This window comes from Pangasianodon hypophthalmus, chromosome 9, assembly GCF_027358585.1.
Source record: "Pangasianodon hypophthalmus isolate fPanHyp1 chromosome 9, fPanHyp1.pri, whole genome shotgun sequence".
Taxonomy (NCBI): domain Eukaryota; kingdom Metazoa; phylum Chordata; class Actinopteri; order Siluriformes; family Pangasiidae; genus Pangasianodon; species Pangasianodon hypophthalmus.
Window position 1 is genome coordinate 15777193 of NC_069718.1, and position 16321 is coordinate 15793513.

Consider the following 16321-nt stretch of genomic DNA (forward strand, 5'->3'; position numbering starts at 1 on the left):
TATTTAAATTGTCTTTTTTTTGTATAAGTGAACCAAATAGTGTATGAACGGGATATTCAGGAATTCAAATTTATACAGATTTCTCAAACTGTTTGTCAGGTTTTCATGAAGTATCAACATGATAAATAAAATCCAGCTGTTGGTGGTGCAGCCAGGCTTTTGGATCTGACTGCACTGAATCTGGAACACACCATATGTGTGCAGTATATGTCACGAATTTGCACATTTTAATAATTTCTTTGATTGATGTGCTATGTAATCAGCAGTTTATTTTTATCTCTGGATACTTCTCATTAGGAATAAATGTTCATTTAAATTTAAATTTGTGACGGTTTCCATTGTTAAAAGCAGCAAGCAGTGATGCTTGTATAAGGTTGTGCAGTGCCTGTTTTCCTTTTGACATAAAGAATGATGTTTCCTTGTTCTCTTTGCTAGTTTTCTTTCACTGCACTAAAACACACAAGCCCCCGAGCTGCCTGTCACCTGCCGTAACTCTCATTAGCACCAGCTAGCATGAAAGCTGCTGCTGTGGCACAGGGGGCACGTGCTCCACACTACACCATACACTCTCTCTCGCCTTCAGATTGCCTTTGGGCTTGTGAAGCTTCCTGAGATGGCAGGCCCATTAAATGCAGTATAATTGGAAAATAACGTTCCTCTTCTGGCTAGAAAAGAAGCTCATTTTCCTTCTGAGCCCAGCACAAAAGAAAAAGCCTGTTCAGGAGGTTATCTGTATTGATCCAGCTCTCGCCTTTTGTTCCCTGACATTCAGAGCAACAATGACCCCCTCTCTCACTTTCTCTGGCATTATTGCGGCTATAATTATGTGCAAAGATTTTCACCAATCTGAATCAATTGATTCTCATTTCAGCCTTCAGATGAATTTTTTTGATGAGTTCATTCATTCATTCAGATTATTAAAAAAACTTGCATACCTCAGAAGCTGGCAGATTTTGTTTGGGTGTCCAAGACAGCAATTTTTAATAGCATTTAGACAACCTTTTTTAAACACAAACATGCGTTCAAGCCTGAAAAAATCAAGGATAGAAAATACAGACCGAATAATATGATGTAGCATAAAAGCAAGAGACAATTTAAAATTGAAGAGATTAAAAAAGGATAATATGATACATGAATGATATATGAATCTCTGCGATGGGCTGGCCCCTAGTCCAGGGTGTGCCCCAAGTCCCCTGGGATAGGCTCCAGGCTCCCTGCGTCCCTGTGAAGGATAAATGGTACAGAAAATGGATGGATGGATGGATGGGTGGATGGATGAATGAAACAATGGCAAACATTAATATAAGCACAAATTTGTTTTTATTTTAATAATATGGCTTCCACCGCATTATATGGAAGATCATAAAATAGCACTTGATCCAATACATCCTATTATTTTGCATTTTGTTTTTTGTGATTATGCACGCTGATAGTTAATTAGTTAATTGGCAACAAACTAGCTGGTTAACGTTAGTGATAAGGTAATCATCAACATTAGAGTTATCAAAACAGCAGTATGATCAGTTTTATAGACTTAACCAAGAACTCTGTCTGTATTTTAACTGATCTAAAGCCAATACCACTATAAGCTATTTTAAAAGTAGAAAACGTGTACTTTATACTGTTCAGTGTGTTCGGCCATGTTGATTTGACGTCACTTCATAAATGGAGAAGGAACTGGTAGTTGAGAAGACTACTCGAAGTGGATGAGTTGAAATTGCAAGTTGAGTGGGAGTTTTCGGGGGCTTTTACTGGTTGTAGGCGGGGAATTACAAGTTGCAACTTTGCCTCGAGCTCAGCATTTTCTGTGGTACAGGAACTAGGGGGTAGTGGTTGGTGTACCGAACATTGCTGATTGTTGACAAACACAAGCTTCATTGAAAAAGCAGCCCTCTTACCTGCCATTTTAGAAACCTGCATTCAGCTACTGGTTAATTACTAATGCTTGTTTTGTGCCAGAGGCTGTGTGGTGAAACAGGCAAAATAGAACAGTTCTGTGAAGTTTTAATTTGTGGTGAGTCAAACAAATGTAGCAAGAGAGCGTATTTTCTATATGCTTCTAGCTGGCATAGACATGAAGCATGAAATTGTGCTTCAGGCACCATGGCCACGTTCAGCACTGCATGCTGTGCACAGCAGCTGGTTTAAAATTCTACATTAATATTAACATTAGATTCACTTAATAGAGTAAACAATTAAGAGCAGCACAAGTCAACCTCAACCTGCCCCATGTTTGCATCATATTCATCATTAATGTAATTGGATGGAAATGCTAACTCCTGAATAGCAAGGAGTATTGAGATTTTTAGATTCCTGCTGAATTAGCATCTCAACCTCCATTTGATCCCATATACAATCCCAGGGCACCAGTGTGAATATTATAAGATGCTAAAGGTGAAGACGTGAGAGTTTAACACTGTACCTTATTTACCTCATGTAATTCAGCTCATCAGCTCATTACCAAGGCTTTTATAGGCTGTAGTGTGTAAGAGGAGGAAAAACACAAATCCCTGTAGGGCTGTGAACTGCCACACTCTTGTCCTGAGTAAACACTTTCTACACAGGAAAGAGCATTTGCTCTCAGTTTATTAGACCATGAAGTTTAAAGTCACAGGGAACTTAAATCAGTCATTGCTTTCTGGTAAGGTTAATGTTGGACTTGTGGGCACATTATGTACAGAGTAAATAATTGGTGGCTGTCCAGTGTCTACATTTACTCTGCCAGACTTTCTCACCTTTCAGTCTATGTTGGATGGTTCTTAACTTGCCTTTTTTTTTTTAACTTGATACTTTCCTGCTTTGAACAGTCTTTTAAAGCCTGACCAACCTAGCAAGCTAACGTTTACTCAGCAGTGTATTCAACTGTTACAATCTATTAATTTCAATTCATAGTATTACTTTGTTTGTGGAATGGTGAAAATCTTGATTATGCCCACTTGTGCCACTTTGTATCTGCTTTACTGATCTTGCAGTCTAGAGCTCTCAGACCGAGGGATATCAGTCAAGAGTGCTTAATATAATTTTAGGCCACAACCACAACTCTCAGATGAGTCTGATCAACAAATTTTATTATTTTTATGGGTACAAGCACAAAGTTTGATAATTTTAGCATTGCTACTTTGACCATTGCTGTAGAATTCTTTGCAACTTTGCAGGAACTGACAGGATATGGGGTCCTTTCTGCGAAAGGTGCTTGGACCCCGCAGATTGCTGCTTGCACCTATATAAATATTTATTTCCTTTCACCTGCTAATTGTTTATTACAACACTTGTGTTTTGTATCAATGATTTTTGATATTTTACACTACGTTCTCATGTGAGGTTCTCAGATGCCTCTTATGACCAATTAGTTGTCTCCGCTGTTTAGCCTTGCAGTTTTTTTTCCCTCCAGTCTCCTTCAATAAACTTCACCAGCTCTGTGAGGCTTGAAGGATGCAGTGCATGAACAGTTCTTCTCAGATCCTGTTACAGAATCTCAATAGGATTCAATTCGCAGCTTTGGCTTAGCCATTTCAGGTCACCGAACTTCTGTTAGTAAGTCATTCTTTTCTCGTTTTTCTTGTTTACAAGTTCAATTAAGTTTTATTTGTATAGACTTTAACAGTAGACATTGTCACAAAGCGGCTTTGTAGAAATCCTGGTGTAGATCTAGATCCTTAATGAGCAAGCCAGAGGTGACAGTGGCAAGGAAAAACTCCCGGAGAGGACGCTTTGCATGCTTGCAGCTTGAGTTTGAGTATGACCTGAACTAATGACCTGTCAATGTTCTCGAAAATTTCTTGATATTTCTCAGATTTTTCCCCCCATAGTAATGTCAATATTTATGACATGCTACTTGTGGGAGGTTGTGTTGGCTGTTTGCTAAATGAGTATACTTTGTGTGCCAAAATATTTCATTTTTGACTTTCATGCAAACAAACCTTTACAACTCTTCATGTATGTGCACATGGTTAGAGACAAAGTCCAGATAGGCAGCTTTGTTCCTTTTTGACTTTTCATATCTAATAATGTGATATTTCTATTCAGAACTTTTATTAATGTTGATCAGAGTCAGTTCATGAGACATGTTGGTCTTTGAATGTTGCGTTTATATTATTATGTTTTCTACCATCTCTTATTATTGTCCCTGTTGAAATCCTTTGAAGTTCCTGTCTTTTATACAGTTATTCAGTAACTTGCACTCGTTTTTAATGACCGTGCTCACTGACACTGCCCTGCGAGCTCAGGCCGGCCATCCTTGTGCATTCTGTTAAAGATCTGAATCTGTTTAATATCTAATAGTGCCTTAATATCTTATAAATAAAACTCCAAATGAGGAGTTAATTGCTAGCAGCACATGCCAGCAACCAACGTAAACATAGCTCAATAAAATGTTCCATCACACCTCTGATTGCTTAATACCGAGGAGATTACTCTTTTCGCTATCTGTATTAAGGAGTACCAAAAAAACATGTACTCCTATTCACACTTGGTCTGAAAAAAATAAATGGTATCGATGCATTTAGTTTAAGGTAACGACAGAGAGAGAGACAGAGAGAGACAGAGAGAGAGAGAGAGAGAGAGTATGCATCAAATCTTACTTTACATTTGCCATTTATTATAAAATAGGCATTTTCCTTACCTATTGCTTCTCTCTTAAGTGTTAAATATTAATGCTACTTGTTTAGCATTTGTTTATTACTTTTCCTAGCCACTAGACTTCAATCTCAGATGTCATGCTGCATGTCTGGTATTTAAAAGAAATGTCTCACATACTGTGACTGAGGATAGAATGCAGGCAGATATTTACAGCACCATCTCCTGAATTTGTCACTTGTCACATGTGTCATCTCCCCTCCCTTTGAAGCTGGTGTAAGTAAGCATCACTTCTCCATTAATATGTCTGTGAGGGTGCTTATGTTAGCACTGATGTAGAAATGTATGTGTGTTTGTTCTACTATGCGTGCTAGTAGTAGCAGGAGACTAATAGAAATGTGTGGCAGGGTGCAGGTGTACTCCTGTGTCTGTGCTGGCTCTCCACAGGCTTCATGTTAAGCAGACAATAGTTTCCCAGTATAATTGGCACAGCACCCATCATTCCATGCCACTGGCACCCGATCTTGCTCCTGGCTCGTTTTATTCCCAATCCCTCGTTTTAAATTACTGTTAACACACTGACAGGACTCACAGGCAGGGCTGAGAGGAGCACCATGAGACATCCGTTTCTCGTCATCGATCCAGCGCCCTACGTATGGGGGGAACCTGAGCTGGCTGAAACATTTTTGAGTCTGTGCTACCCCAGTCACCATGGTGGAAAACCCGGGACCTGTCACTGTGCCAGGCATATCATGCAAGCGAGGGGAGATTTGAGCTCTGCAACAAGCAAGAATCTCATTCATTTACAATTATATTTATACTTGGAGTGAAGAATGCACCAACATTTCAGCCAAAAAAGAGACTAATGCAAACAAAAACTGCAAAAAAAGCTCGTCATTGGTATACTTAAGTATAGCAACCTATCAAAATGCACTTTCCATCATTTTAACTTTAATGAGAATGTGAAATAGTAGTTTCAAATAACACATGGGATTTCATACATGTTCTTGTTTGTACATAATGTGCACAGTGTACATACACTATGTGTCTGACTATCTAGTACCTGGAATTTTGTAGTGTAGTAAGGTTTAAAGTCAACCGTTTATATATTGCAGATTAAATAAATCTCCTTACAGATAGAGTCACCAGACTGTGTGTTGTCTACTATACAACTCTCTGTGACCTGTGATTTGAATTACAGCTATACAATTGTCATAGCTGCTGTTATTAATCAACACAACACAAATTCTGACAAATCAGATTTGAGTATTCAACAGTGCTGTAGTATAAAATGCAGTATTTTTGTTTTTCTTGTCATACCACTATCAATTCCTTTGTTAATTCTAGCAAGCTTACATGACGCAAGTTGAATCTGTAACTAGCTGTGTTTGTCAGTTCACTCTTATGTAACAGCAAACCCTTTGTTGTTGTTTTTTTTTTTTTAATATCTAAGCTGGAAAATGAGTGAGTAAGTAAATGTCACACACAGCAGGCTAGAACTTGTGTAACACTTGAAAGCTGTCCTGACTATGCTGTACTATGCTATGGTTTCTTTTCAGACAGAAGCACCAGATTGAGAACAAGCATTATTTTGAAATGCAATGTTAATATCACAAAGTGAGATAAAAGGTAATGTATTAGTTTTAAATCTAGATAGTTGTTGATCATTTCACATAATGTTCCTGCGATCAGTGTTTTTTAAAAGTCAGCCATTAGTGCAGACTGATTTTAGCCTTGATTTCCCTGTTGCAGACTCATTTTGGGGATTCGCAACATCCCCCTCCATCTCGTGCAGTTAAGCAACACGTCTATTAGCTGATGCAGGTGCTCTTATTTTCGAGCATGTTTAATATTTTTGGTGATAAATCTTGTAGTGCGTAGTAAGAAAAGTGATGAGCAAAAGCGAATGAGGGTTAGAAAGGACTCTCACAAGAGGAGGTGGGGAAAAACACAATCCAGTTTATCTATCTATTTGAGTGGCAGGTGAGGGCAAAATGTAAGTGCAATAAAATTGCTTCTATAAGAAAGTATTTGGCACGTTATACCCAAACGGTTGTTAGGAACAGCAAAAATAAATAAATAAATACATAGACAGATGATTCCAGATGGCACACTGGAAAAACTGCAGTGTTTCTTTGGTTTCTTTGCATACCTACAGTTCTCTTTGCAGAACAGACAAGCCTTTCTGCCTGCATTTCCCCAACAAAGAATTCCATCTGTCCCTCCACATTCTTTCTTGCTTTTCTTTCTTTGATTTCCATACAAATTAGTGCAGAAATAATGAGCATGTCCATAGTCACATGATTGACAGCGCTCATGTTTATTTTCCTGAGAAAGAGAGGCACATTTCATGGGGAATCTCTACAGGTGAAAGATGTACATCCACAAAACAAAAGGTCACAAGTTATAGAAGTCATGCAGTGTGAGCAGTACAGCGATTCTCTGATTTTGAAAGTAGTGTAGCATCCACTTGGCATAAAAGTCTCCATGTATTGTCATGGAATACTGTTGCAACAACCCTCAGCAGCAGTAGAGGAAGCAGCTGAGTCCTGCTCTCATCCCGCTGCCAGGCCATCTGAGGTGCTGATAGCAATGCTCACACATACTTCCTTTCATCCTCACATATTGATGAAAAAGAAAGCAGTGGAGCAGGATATGAAATGGAGCCTTTATGGTTGTGTGGGTAAGGTGATGTTTGAGATTAGAGGGTCCTCAATGACTGTCATCAAGTTCCTCCAGCATAATGGCACTGGCTTAAAGTGGAGTACAGGGAACACACAGACACACAGACACACACACAAGGAAACAGAACAGAAGCCCATTTTCTATCACCGTTATTTTGTGCTGTCTTACTGAAAGTGATGAAAGAGCTTTACAGACATGCTGACAGAATGAAAGAGAGAGAGAGAGAGAGTTTGATGTGAAGAAAGAAAGAACGCAGAAAGAAAGCCTTACCTGAAGGCAGGATTACTGTGAAAGGCTTTAGACAGAGACTTGTATTTCTGTATTGTCACTGTGTTTGTGTCGCCATGCTTTTCTGAGTTTTAAGCTCTTATGGTAGTTTGTGGGGGAACGTGTATGCATCAGTAGACATATGGGCTGCAGATGCTTTCAGAGCTATTTTTCCTCTGTTTTCATTTGTTCTTGTAGTGTAGCTGGATGGAGTTTGTTAGAGAAACAAACTCAGGCCATAAAATTCAGTCAGTTATCTAAATTTTCAAAGTGAACTTGCTTGCTTATATGATAATACTTAATAGGACAGGTCTCTATGATGGACATGCTAACTTCAGCATTAGAGGGACCACAGAGCTGCTCTCACATCAGACTGAAAGACCTTGTGGCTGCTTTATGCTCCTTTAACAAACAGGCTTCCAAAAAACAGAGGTGTTTGAATATAATGGGCACCATCACCATAACGTTTGGCCAGTAGTGACATATGAAGGGTGGAGATGGACACTGGCAAAGGACAACCTCCCCTTACAGGCAATGTAAGACAGGAACGTTTCCCCAAGTAGTGAAATTATAGTGAAAAATCTGCAGTGTTTGTGTGGCTTGGTTATGGGTATGGTAGAGCCTAATAAGTGGAAGCACAAAGTTACAGTAACTTAAAATTGCAAGATAAAAAAGTTGTGACTGTGAAATATCAACATATCACTTATGAGATAAAAAAAAAATCTACATAATATTTTCTCACATGTTACAGAAACAAGCTTCCATGTAACAATCTTAGACATTTTTTCAACATTTTAATCTGTATTTTAAAACTACAGTAGTTCCAAGACAGTGCAGTTCTATATCATCTTCCTCAGTGAAGGTCACTGTGAAAACTGCAACATCCTCATCGCTGTCAAAGCGTGCCACCATCTTGATTAAACAGACAACACATGCTTTCATCTGTTTACCATCTCACCTACCACTGAATGATGGGTACACAAGATAGGGGGTGTTCTGAAACACTCTGAACATTCCAGGCACTTTTGATGAAACCTTTAAAGGCTTAATATGAAACTGCTGCTGTCTGTGTTACAGGCTTTTGGCCAGAACAGAAATAATTAGGAAAGACTACACATAAAAGAGCCTGCATCTCCCTTTAGTCTCTCATGTCATTCTCCACTTATATTGCACATGGCATAAGAAAGTCTTGCATCAGCTCCTGTGGGACAGGAGAGGACGCCGGTGCAGAGTTCAGGACTAGGGGCAGGGAAGAGACAGTCTAAATGAGGAATTGGTCCCTGTTCTGTCTGTTCAAGTAAAATTTCATTAAGTCGTGATTTACTCAGCAGCTGAGTTTCTGGTGTTATAACTAGCTTCTTTTGCATGTTCTGTACTTGTAGGATGATTGCTTCAAGCCTTGCAATATTCTACTATAATAAAATGTTATTTGTAATCCTCAGAACTGAGTATGAAGAGAGGCGTTTTTTTCCATAAAACACACTAATATATAATTGCTATTTTATACACTGCTGTTATATTTCATTTTGGAAATGTGGAGGCAGTGCACATGATCTCGTAATTTTTCACCAGTTTCACATGAGAACCTGATACTGTTTCTTACAATCTAATATTTTCAGGATTACAAAAAAGCAGTTTATAAAAGCTATAGGAAATATGCAAAGGCTTTACATATAGCAAGCCAAATACTTGATCTGTAGTTATACATTTTTCACATGCCATGATATATTACATATATGTATATATTACATATTCTAATACAGAAAATATTAAATGATTTATAAACAAAGTTTAAAATGTTTTAATTTAATTGAACCCAATATAGTTTTCATTGTGCAGTGTAAATTTACAATACACCGTCCAAAAACCATTACTATTCAACACATCTCCTGTATCACACTTCAATATTGGGCATTATGCAGTTTCTGCATGCTCCCACATGCCTGAAGACAGTCATATGAACAGTTGTGTCCTCTGAAGTCCCAAGTTCCTTCTGTTCCGTTCCTTCACTGATTGACATTAGTCTTCATTCTCCACCAGGCTGTGAGACACATTAGTGTCAATTCATCAGGCTATACGCTGGCCTCTCACTCTGCCCCCAGCGGAATGAGTGTCAATACTATGGTGCTAGTTGTCTAATTTTAGTTAGATACCTTGTTAGCCCATATTTGAGCTTCTTCCCTGAGGCAGTCAGGCTCTGTAACACACTGCTGCCCCTCAACACCCAATTGATTTTTAACTGAACTGAACTGAAAAGTACCATACACACTCACCTACAGTTCAGAAGATGATCATCATCTGGAGTGTGCTGATGTACTCATATATTTTGCACAGGTTCAGCTTTTGCCAATTTATATGCTTCTATTTATGACTTTATACAATTTTTATAGGGTGGCACAGAGGTGCACTGGGTAGCGTTGCCGCCTCACAGCTCCTGAATCCCCAGTAGGATCCTGAGTTCAGTTTACTGTCTGTGAGAGGTTTCTGCATGTTCTCCTTGTGTCCACATGGGTTTCCTCCAGGTTCTCCAGTTTCCTCCCATCTCCCCAAACCACACAGTAGTTGAATTGGCTATGTAAAAATTTCTCCTAGGTGTGAAGGTGTGTGTGCAAGGGGCTCTGCAATGTACTGGCGTCTCGTTCAGGGTGTACTCCTCACTTAGGCCCAGTGTTCCCAGGATAGGCTCCGGATCCACCATGACCCTGACCACGATGAAGTGGTTACTGAAGATGAATGAACACATGTTTTTTCCACAGTTATGCATAGCTTTTGAATAGAGTAATACCCAGTACATTCTCATGATGTTCCTGTTGGCCTGTGTACTTTTTGTAGTGCACTGGACTGACTAGCCTGTGTATGTATTATATTGTGCACAATGTTTTTGAATTTTCTCAGCAGCAGCATGTAGAAAAATTTTCTTCCACTATATTCATTTATATGTATGAAATGATAATAGAGACAAATTAACAATAAAGGTGTGGTGGTGATTTTGAAGTCAGAGAACTTATTGTAATATTTGCTGAAAGTACTTCAAATGAAAAATTTCTAGAGCTTTTTTTATTGTCAGTGTTTATACATACTAACGCATGTGATGTCTTGTTTTCAGAGAGCCAGCTTCTCCCTGGGAATAACTTCACCACTGAATGTAACATCCCAGGAAATTTCATGTGTGGCGATGGCTTGTGTATCCCTGGAAGCTGGCAGTGTGATGGTTTCCCCGACTGCTTCGACAAGAGCGACGAGAAGGGTTGCCGTAAGTCACCTGAGTCTTTTTAATTACAAGCAGAGCTCATGCAAAAGCTTAGCTGGAACCTTTTCCGTGCCAGCAAAGCACTGTGTGAATATGCCAGAATAAAGCACTCGTTATGATTGTTACACACCACTAATAACAGCTAGCACAGACTGCCGCAGGCAAAATGTTTGCTTTGATCCTTCTTGGCTTCCCTTTCTTACACTCTCAAACGTTTGTTTCTCTTTGCATATCTCGCTCTTTTTTTGCAGAAGGAAGTGGGAATGTTCGTACGACATCATTTTGTATCTTTTGCATGGTGAGATCAAGCCCCCTTTTGGAAAGCCCCATCATGTTCTGTAGTCCCTATACTGCCAGGGGTTTCCCCTGCTCTCACTGGCATACCTGCTCAATCTGCTTCTTTCAAGAACTGTTTTATTTTTTAATTAAGCAGCATGCAGCCTGTGTGATGTTGGAGAGCAGTAAAGTGGGTCGGAGCCAAACCACCAAACCCCTGCTGGCCCCCAAAACTCATTTACTGAGACTGGGCGACGCCTCTGGAGAGTCTGGTGTGCTGCTGTCGCCTGCAGACACCTCCCTCTCTTTCAGTCTGCCTCTATTCTCCCTCTCTCTCTCTCTCTCTCTCGCTCTCTCTTCATTACTGCTGTGTGTAGAAGCCCGAGGAATCTGTGTGTCTCGCTTATGTGCTATCTCACTGTATAATGTGGCAGACTGCCCTGCCACTTTAGTGTTCTGACAAAATGTGGAACACAAGGTGCTGTAGATCCCACTGGCACAAAGTAACATCTTCTGAGTAGGGGTGTTACAATTTCACAGTATGATAACCTGATTTTAAAAATATCACACTTTGATTGTATTAATGGACCATTTAAAAGTCTGGTGGTACAAACTAAAGGAAATATTTAGTATGAAATTTTTGTGTGTATGTGTATATATATGCAGTATAAGATTCCCACCAGACATGCATGTTTTTTAAGTCCCCATGAAATAGCTTCTTAGCTGTGATTTGATTCTGTAGCTAAATGTTTAGACAGCTAAATATGGTGAACAGTGCAGAGTTTAATGAGAGCTTTGTACCTACTTTGACTGATGTAGATGCCCTGATTGTATATAAAGATGGAATCATGTTCTAGCTTTGTCTGAGGAAGCAATATATTCCAGCACTGAATAGTCGGTAAAACACCTCTAAAATTGACTGTCACAGATAATGACCTCATACAATTTCCTCCCTCCTCAAAATGAATAAACTCCAAACATTTTTTTTTCCCTCAACCAAGGGATGGTTGGAAAAATACAAAAAATAGTGTATGGGAAGCCTCACAGCCAAAAATGCACAGACAAGCCATGTTTACTGTTAAGAGGCTAACAAGCTTCTGCTGTAGAGCTAGGTCTGCCTCTGGGGGTGGGACATATGGTCCTAGAGAGTATTTCATTTGGATGATCATGAATGTGTGCCAAGATATGAATCATCAATTTTTTTTTGAGTATAGTGATGAACTATAAAATGAAACGGTCTTCACAGCATTTTTTTTGTATTCTTTTTTCCAGAACTAACACATGTATTATTGTAGGGACAGGTCCAAAAATCACAGAGATGAAAATATGTTCAATGAGTATGCATGGTTGTAACACTACAGATCATGTGTGTACTACATACATCTGATTTTAATACAAACTGATTGTTTTGACCTTTATTGTAGCCATTTTTTGTAGTACTCCTGGGCACAAAATTTGACCTTGATCATTAGCAGGTCACATAACTATAACATATCAGTAGAATTTATGTGTTCTAGGACCTCAAGAACTTACCTAAAACCTCTGCGTTGCTTTTCTGACAAGGCCTTTTAAAATGTCTATATTTAATTGTTGTAAATATCAGATTGGGTCAATACTTGGTTTTATTTTTGTTTCTGCAGGAGACGATAGAAAAGAACGCTTCCTGGAGTGTCTTTTATACTGAAGAAAAAGCGCAAAATCTCTTTTCCCACAGAATAGGGTGGAATCTGTACTATCATGCCAATTCACACAGGATGAATATTACCTGGCCAATTATTTCCACTGATCATGTTACAGGAGGTGCTGTAACATTTTTTTGGTGTGCTAAGCCAAAAAAGATGGAAATGCATGTTAATTTAACCGTTGTGTTTAATGGCCAGTGGTAAAATAACTGCTTCTGAGTGAACAACTTTCCTTCAGCACCATTTTTGCTGAAGTTTTCCCGTGTCTTGCTCATTTTACCCTTGAAGAAATTATAATATAATCATGTCTTGCCCCACCTCCTGGCTAAAGACCAGCTTAACCCCATCTTTATCAGATACATCTTTATCAGAGAACAAATAGTTCTCTAAACCTTTTCCCAGATCATCATAAGAGACTTGTTTCCAGAGATGAGGGAAGTTCCAGGGAAGGCTCTGGCTTTACTGAGGCCATTTACAGGGAGACTCTACAATGCTGACACTGGATATTTTTGTATACTTGTGATCTCACCTAAGCCTGTAAAAGTTTACTGGTTTACTCCATGGCTTTTTCTTCAGCATGTTTATTTGACCATCAAGCCTCAGATTAAAAGTGTGAAGATTTTTTCCTCCTGCTGTGAAAAACCCAAAAGTCCCCCCACTTGTTGCTTTCTTCCATCCGCAGAGACTTGTGAGCATATTGTATCCTGAATGAATGGTCCTCCAAACCCTCTTCAGAATGATCTGCAAAGTAAAGTACAGTCTTAAGGGAGTGGTGACACAGGGCAGAGATAGGGAAAGGGCCAGAGGTCAGATCAGTAAGCCTCTCTTTACCCCAGTCATTTGCCCTGTGGGAGATCTGCTGCTTTGTAAAGCCTCTGCTTTCAAGCACACAGCCAGAGGTGGCCAGATTTTTAACAAGGCTTTTCATTTGTAAATGCTTCAGACATGGAAGCAAACCACAATAGGCACTCAATCACAAAAGCAGCAGCCTATTCTCCCCGAGAGCAGAGAAAATAAGCACTCTAAGAGAGAAAGGACAGAAGCAAGTTAAGCAAAAATGAGTCCCAAATGGAAATTAGGATCCACCTGTATGTTTATCCACTCTCTGATTAACAGGCAGACCCACATTTCCTCTGATACAAAAGCTTTTCATGTTTTGCCCTGCCATTAGAAGAGGTGCATCTGTAACTCTTTGTATAATGAATCCGTTGATCTTACTTTTGACGGGCAGCTGAAATTCTCTTGGGGCTTGTTAATAACCGCTGCTTCCTGATGTTAGGTCAATGACTCGACTCTTTGTCCCCTCATAAGAAGGCTGTGCAGTTAGTGGCGGAGACAGATGAAAAAGCCCCTCGCACAAATTGGGATATTTATGCAAAGCTAAGAGGAAAGGTCAAAGCCAATTCAGTCCCTTGTGCCTCATTAATGTGAAATTGTTTTTGGAAATTACTCCACCAAAGGGTATGTATAAGAGCGCGGCAACAGTGAGATGTTAAATGAATCAGGATGAGTGTGTGTATGGTGGCTCCTCTGTTTTTTACAATGGTTTTTACTTGCCTTTTTCTCTGAGTTTTAGGTGCAGTGAGTGTAGTCGCATGGATCATTATGCATGCATGGCTTTTAAAGTATGGGTTTGGTGGAGGCAGCCATTTAGCAGAGGTTTAGCTGTAGCATTTACTATTTTTGACCCCTGGCTTCTATCTTGAATTAAACTTGCCGTGATTTACACTTCTATTAGGGATAGTTTACATCAGTTAGGGTGCATGGTTCTTGCATTTGAAGGTGCATTGTAAATTAATAATGAATGCTTTATTTTTGCACTGGTACACCCAGTTATACCATCCAGTTTACTACGTTTGGAACAAGAGAACAGGTCGAAACAATATGGATTGAAGCCCTCCTTCTTTATAGATTTTGGCAATTTTTAGCCAAAATCTAAAAAAGTACCACTTGCTGCAGAACGGCAGGTCCATGGGGTAGACTCAGACCAGATCTCACTCCTTCTACCTGCAAGGTGTCAAGCCACAAGTCCAGGGGGTGGAGACAACTCAATGTGGATAAGTGTGTTAAGTGTGTTGTACAGTGTGTGGGTTAGGGGATAGGGGTTAGAGTTACATAGGGTTCCTCTCGAGCCCCTGGACTTTTGGTTCTGCTGCGAGGACTGTGTCATTTTTAGTGCATCACACAGCATACAGTCACGTGCAAAACTTCATACTTACAGTTCATTGACTTCTAAAGTACCATTTTCTCATAACCATTTATTGCAGCGCACAAGATGTACTGAAACATGTCATTGAATTGATTGGTAAATGGACTGTTAGTAAAGCTCTGCATAATGCTGATTGGTTTTTGCTGGTTGTTTTTTTATATTTTAATATTTTATTTTAATATAACAATATTTTAATATGGGCCATAATTGTGTCAGGTCATGAGTGCACTGTAGACAATTAATGTTAGTCAATTAGTTGCCTTTCACATCTTCACACCGAGGCTGAAGATTTTCAGTCAGAGTCATTTCTATGCGTGTGCACACACCAGGGCAGCAACAGTAATTTAGCAGTGGATCTCTGCTCATGTGGTGTGTATCTGTTCACCTTCTCATTCTGTACTTGGACTAGTGAGACAGAAGGTTCACCCGAGAGCATCTCATAAGCCTGACCTGTGCTCGACTTTTCTTTTCCTGAGAGAAAAAAGAATGGAAAAAGAATGTCTCAGCCTTGTAAACAAAGTTTTCTTTCTGTTTATTTGTTGGTTTGTCTGTTTTCTTCCTGCAGTCAGGAATGCCATAAACCTTAATTACTAAGTGCAGTAAATACTAACGTGGGAATTAAATACCATGTAGTAAGCTACTGCTTTGGAGAGATCCAGCAGTTCAGCTCAAATTATAACCTTCACCACGTAACAGATTTCTGTTAGATCTGTGTGAATCCACAGCTCGTACTGATCTCTCACAGAGCAATACACTTCCACTGCCATGTCTCTGTCACTTTTTTTGAACTGGTTGTGTTTAATTATGGTTTCTAATGACTAACTACTGCAAAGGTCACGTGTAATTAGATCTTGCTTCTGAATTCTTTATGCCGCATATTAATAGCAGTGTTTCGGCATCGCTATGCTTTAAATTCCACATAGCATTTATTTAACAATGTGTGAGGTCTTTATTTGGTCTTGGTGAGGATTAAGACATACTCACAGGAATGCTGACACTGGTAACACGGGGATAATAAAGGGTCATCAGGTCGGAATGTCTTGTGGAGGATGGGGGAAGAATTTGTTAAATCTTTGCGAGAGAAAAGACTCAGGCGCTTGTGAGGGATTACCTTCAGTATTCCTGGAGCTCAAAGTCGGACAAACAGCACAAAGCCCACACACACTTAAAACCTCACTGCTTTTGCCTTACATCCAATCAGGTCTGCTTATGGCTTTCATCAGTCTCTTCAAGAACACACTTTATTGAGATTGATGTATTAGACCTAAAATATACAGATTAATTGTAAAGTGTAACTTGTACAGTCATCATTTATAAATTCCACGAGACTTATTACCATCATGAGCACACTATAATGAGGGTCATCAAAGCCATGGT

At 39.4% G+C, this 16321-nt stretch overlaps 1 protein-coding gene across 2 annotated transcripts in view; it reads left to right on the plus strand.

The window, feature by feature from the left end:
* The window catches only part of ldlrad3 (low density lipoprotein receptor class A domain containing 3), an 82776-nt gene that overhangs the window by 19726 nt on the left and 46729 nt on the right, over positions 1-16321 (plus strand). For both annotated transcript variants that reach the window (XM_026919008.3, XM_026919007.3), the window contains exon 2: positions 10634-10780. In XM_026919008.3, coding sequence (XP_026774809.3) covers positions 10634-10780 — 147 coding nt within the window. The remainder of the gene's footprint in view (positions 1-10633; positions 10781-16321) is intronic.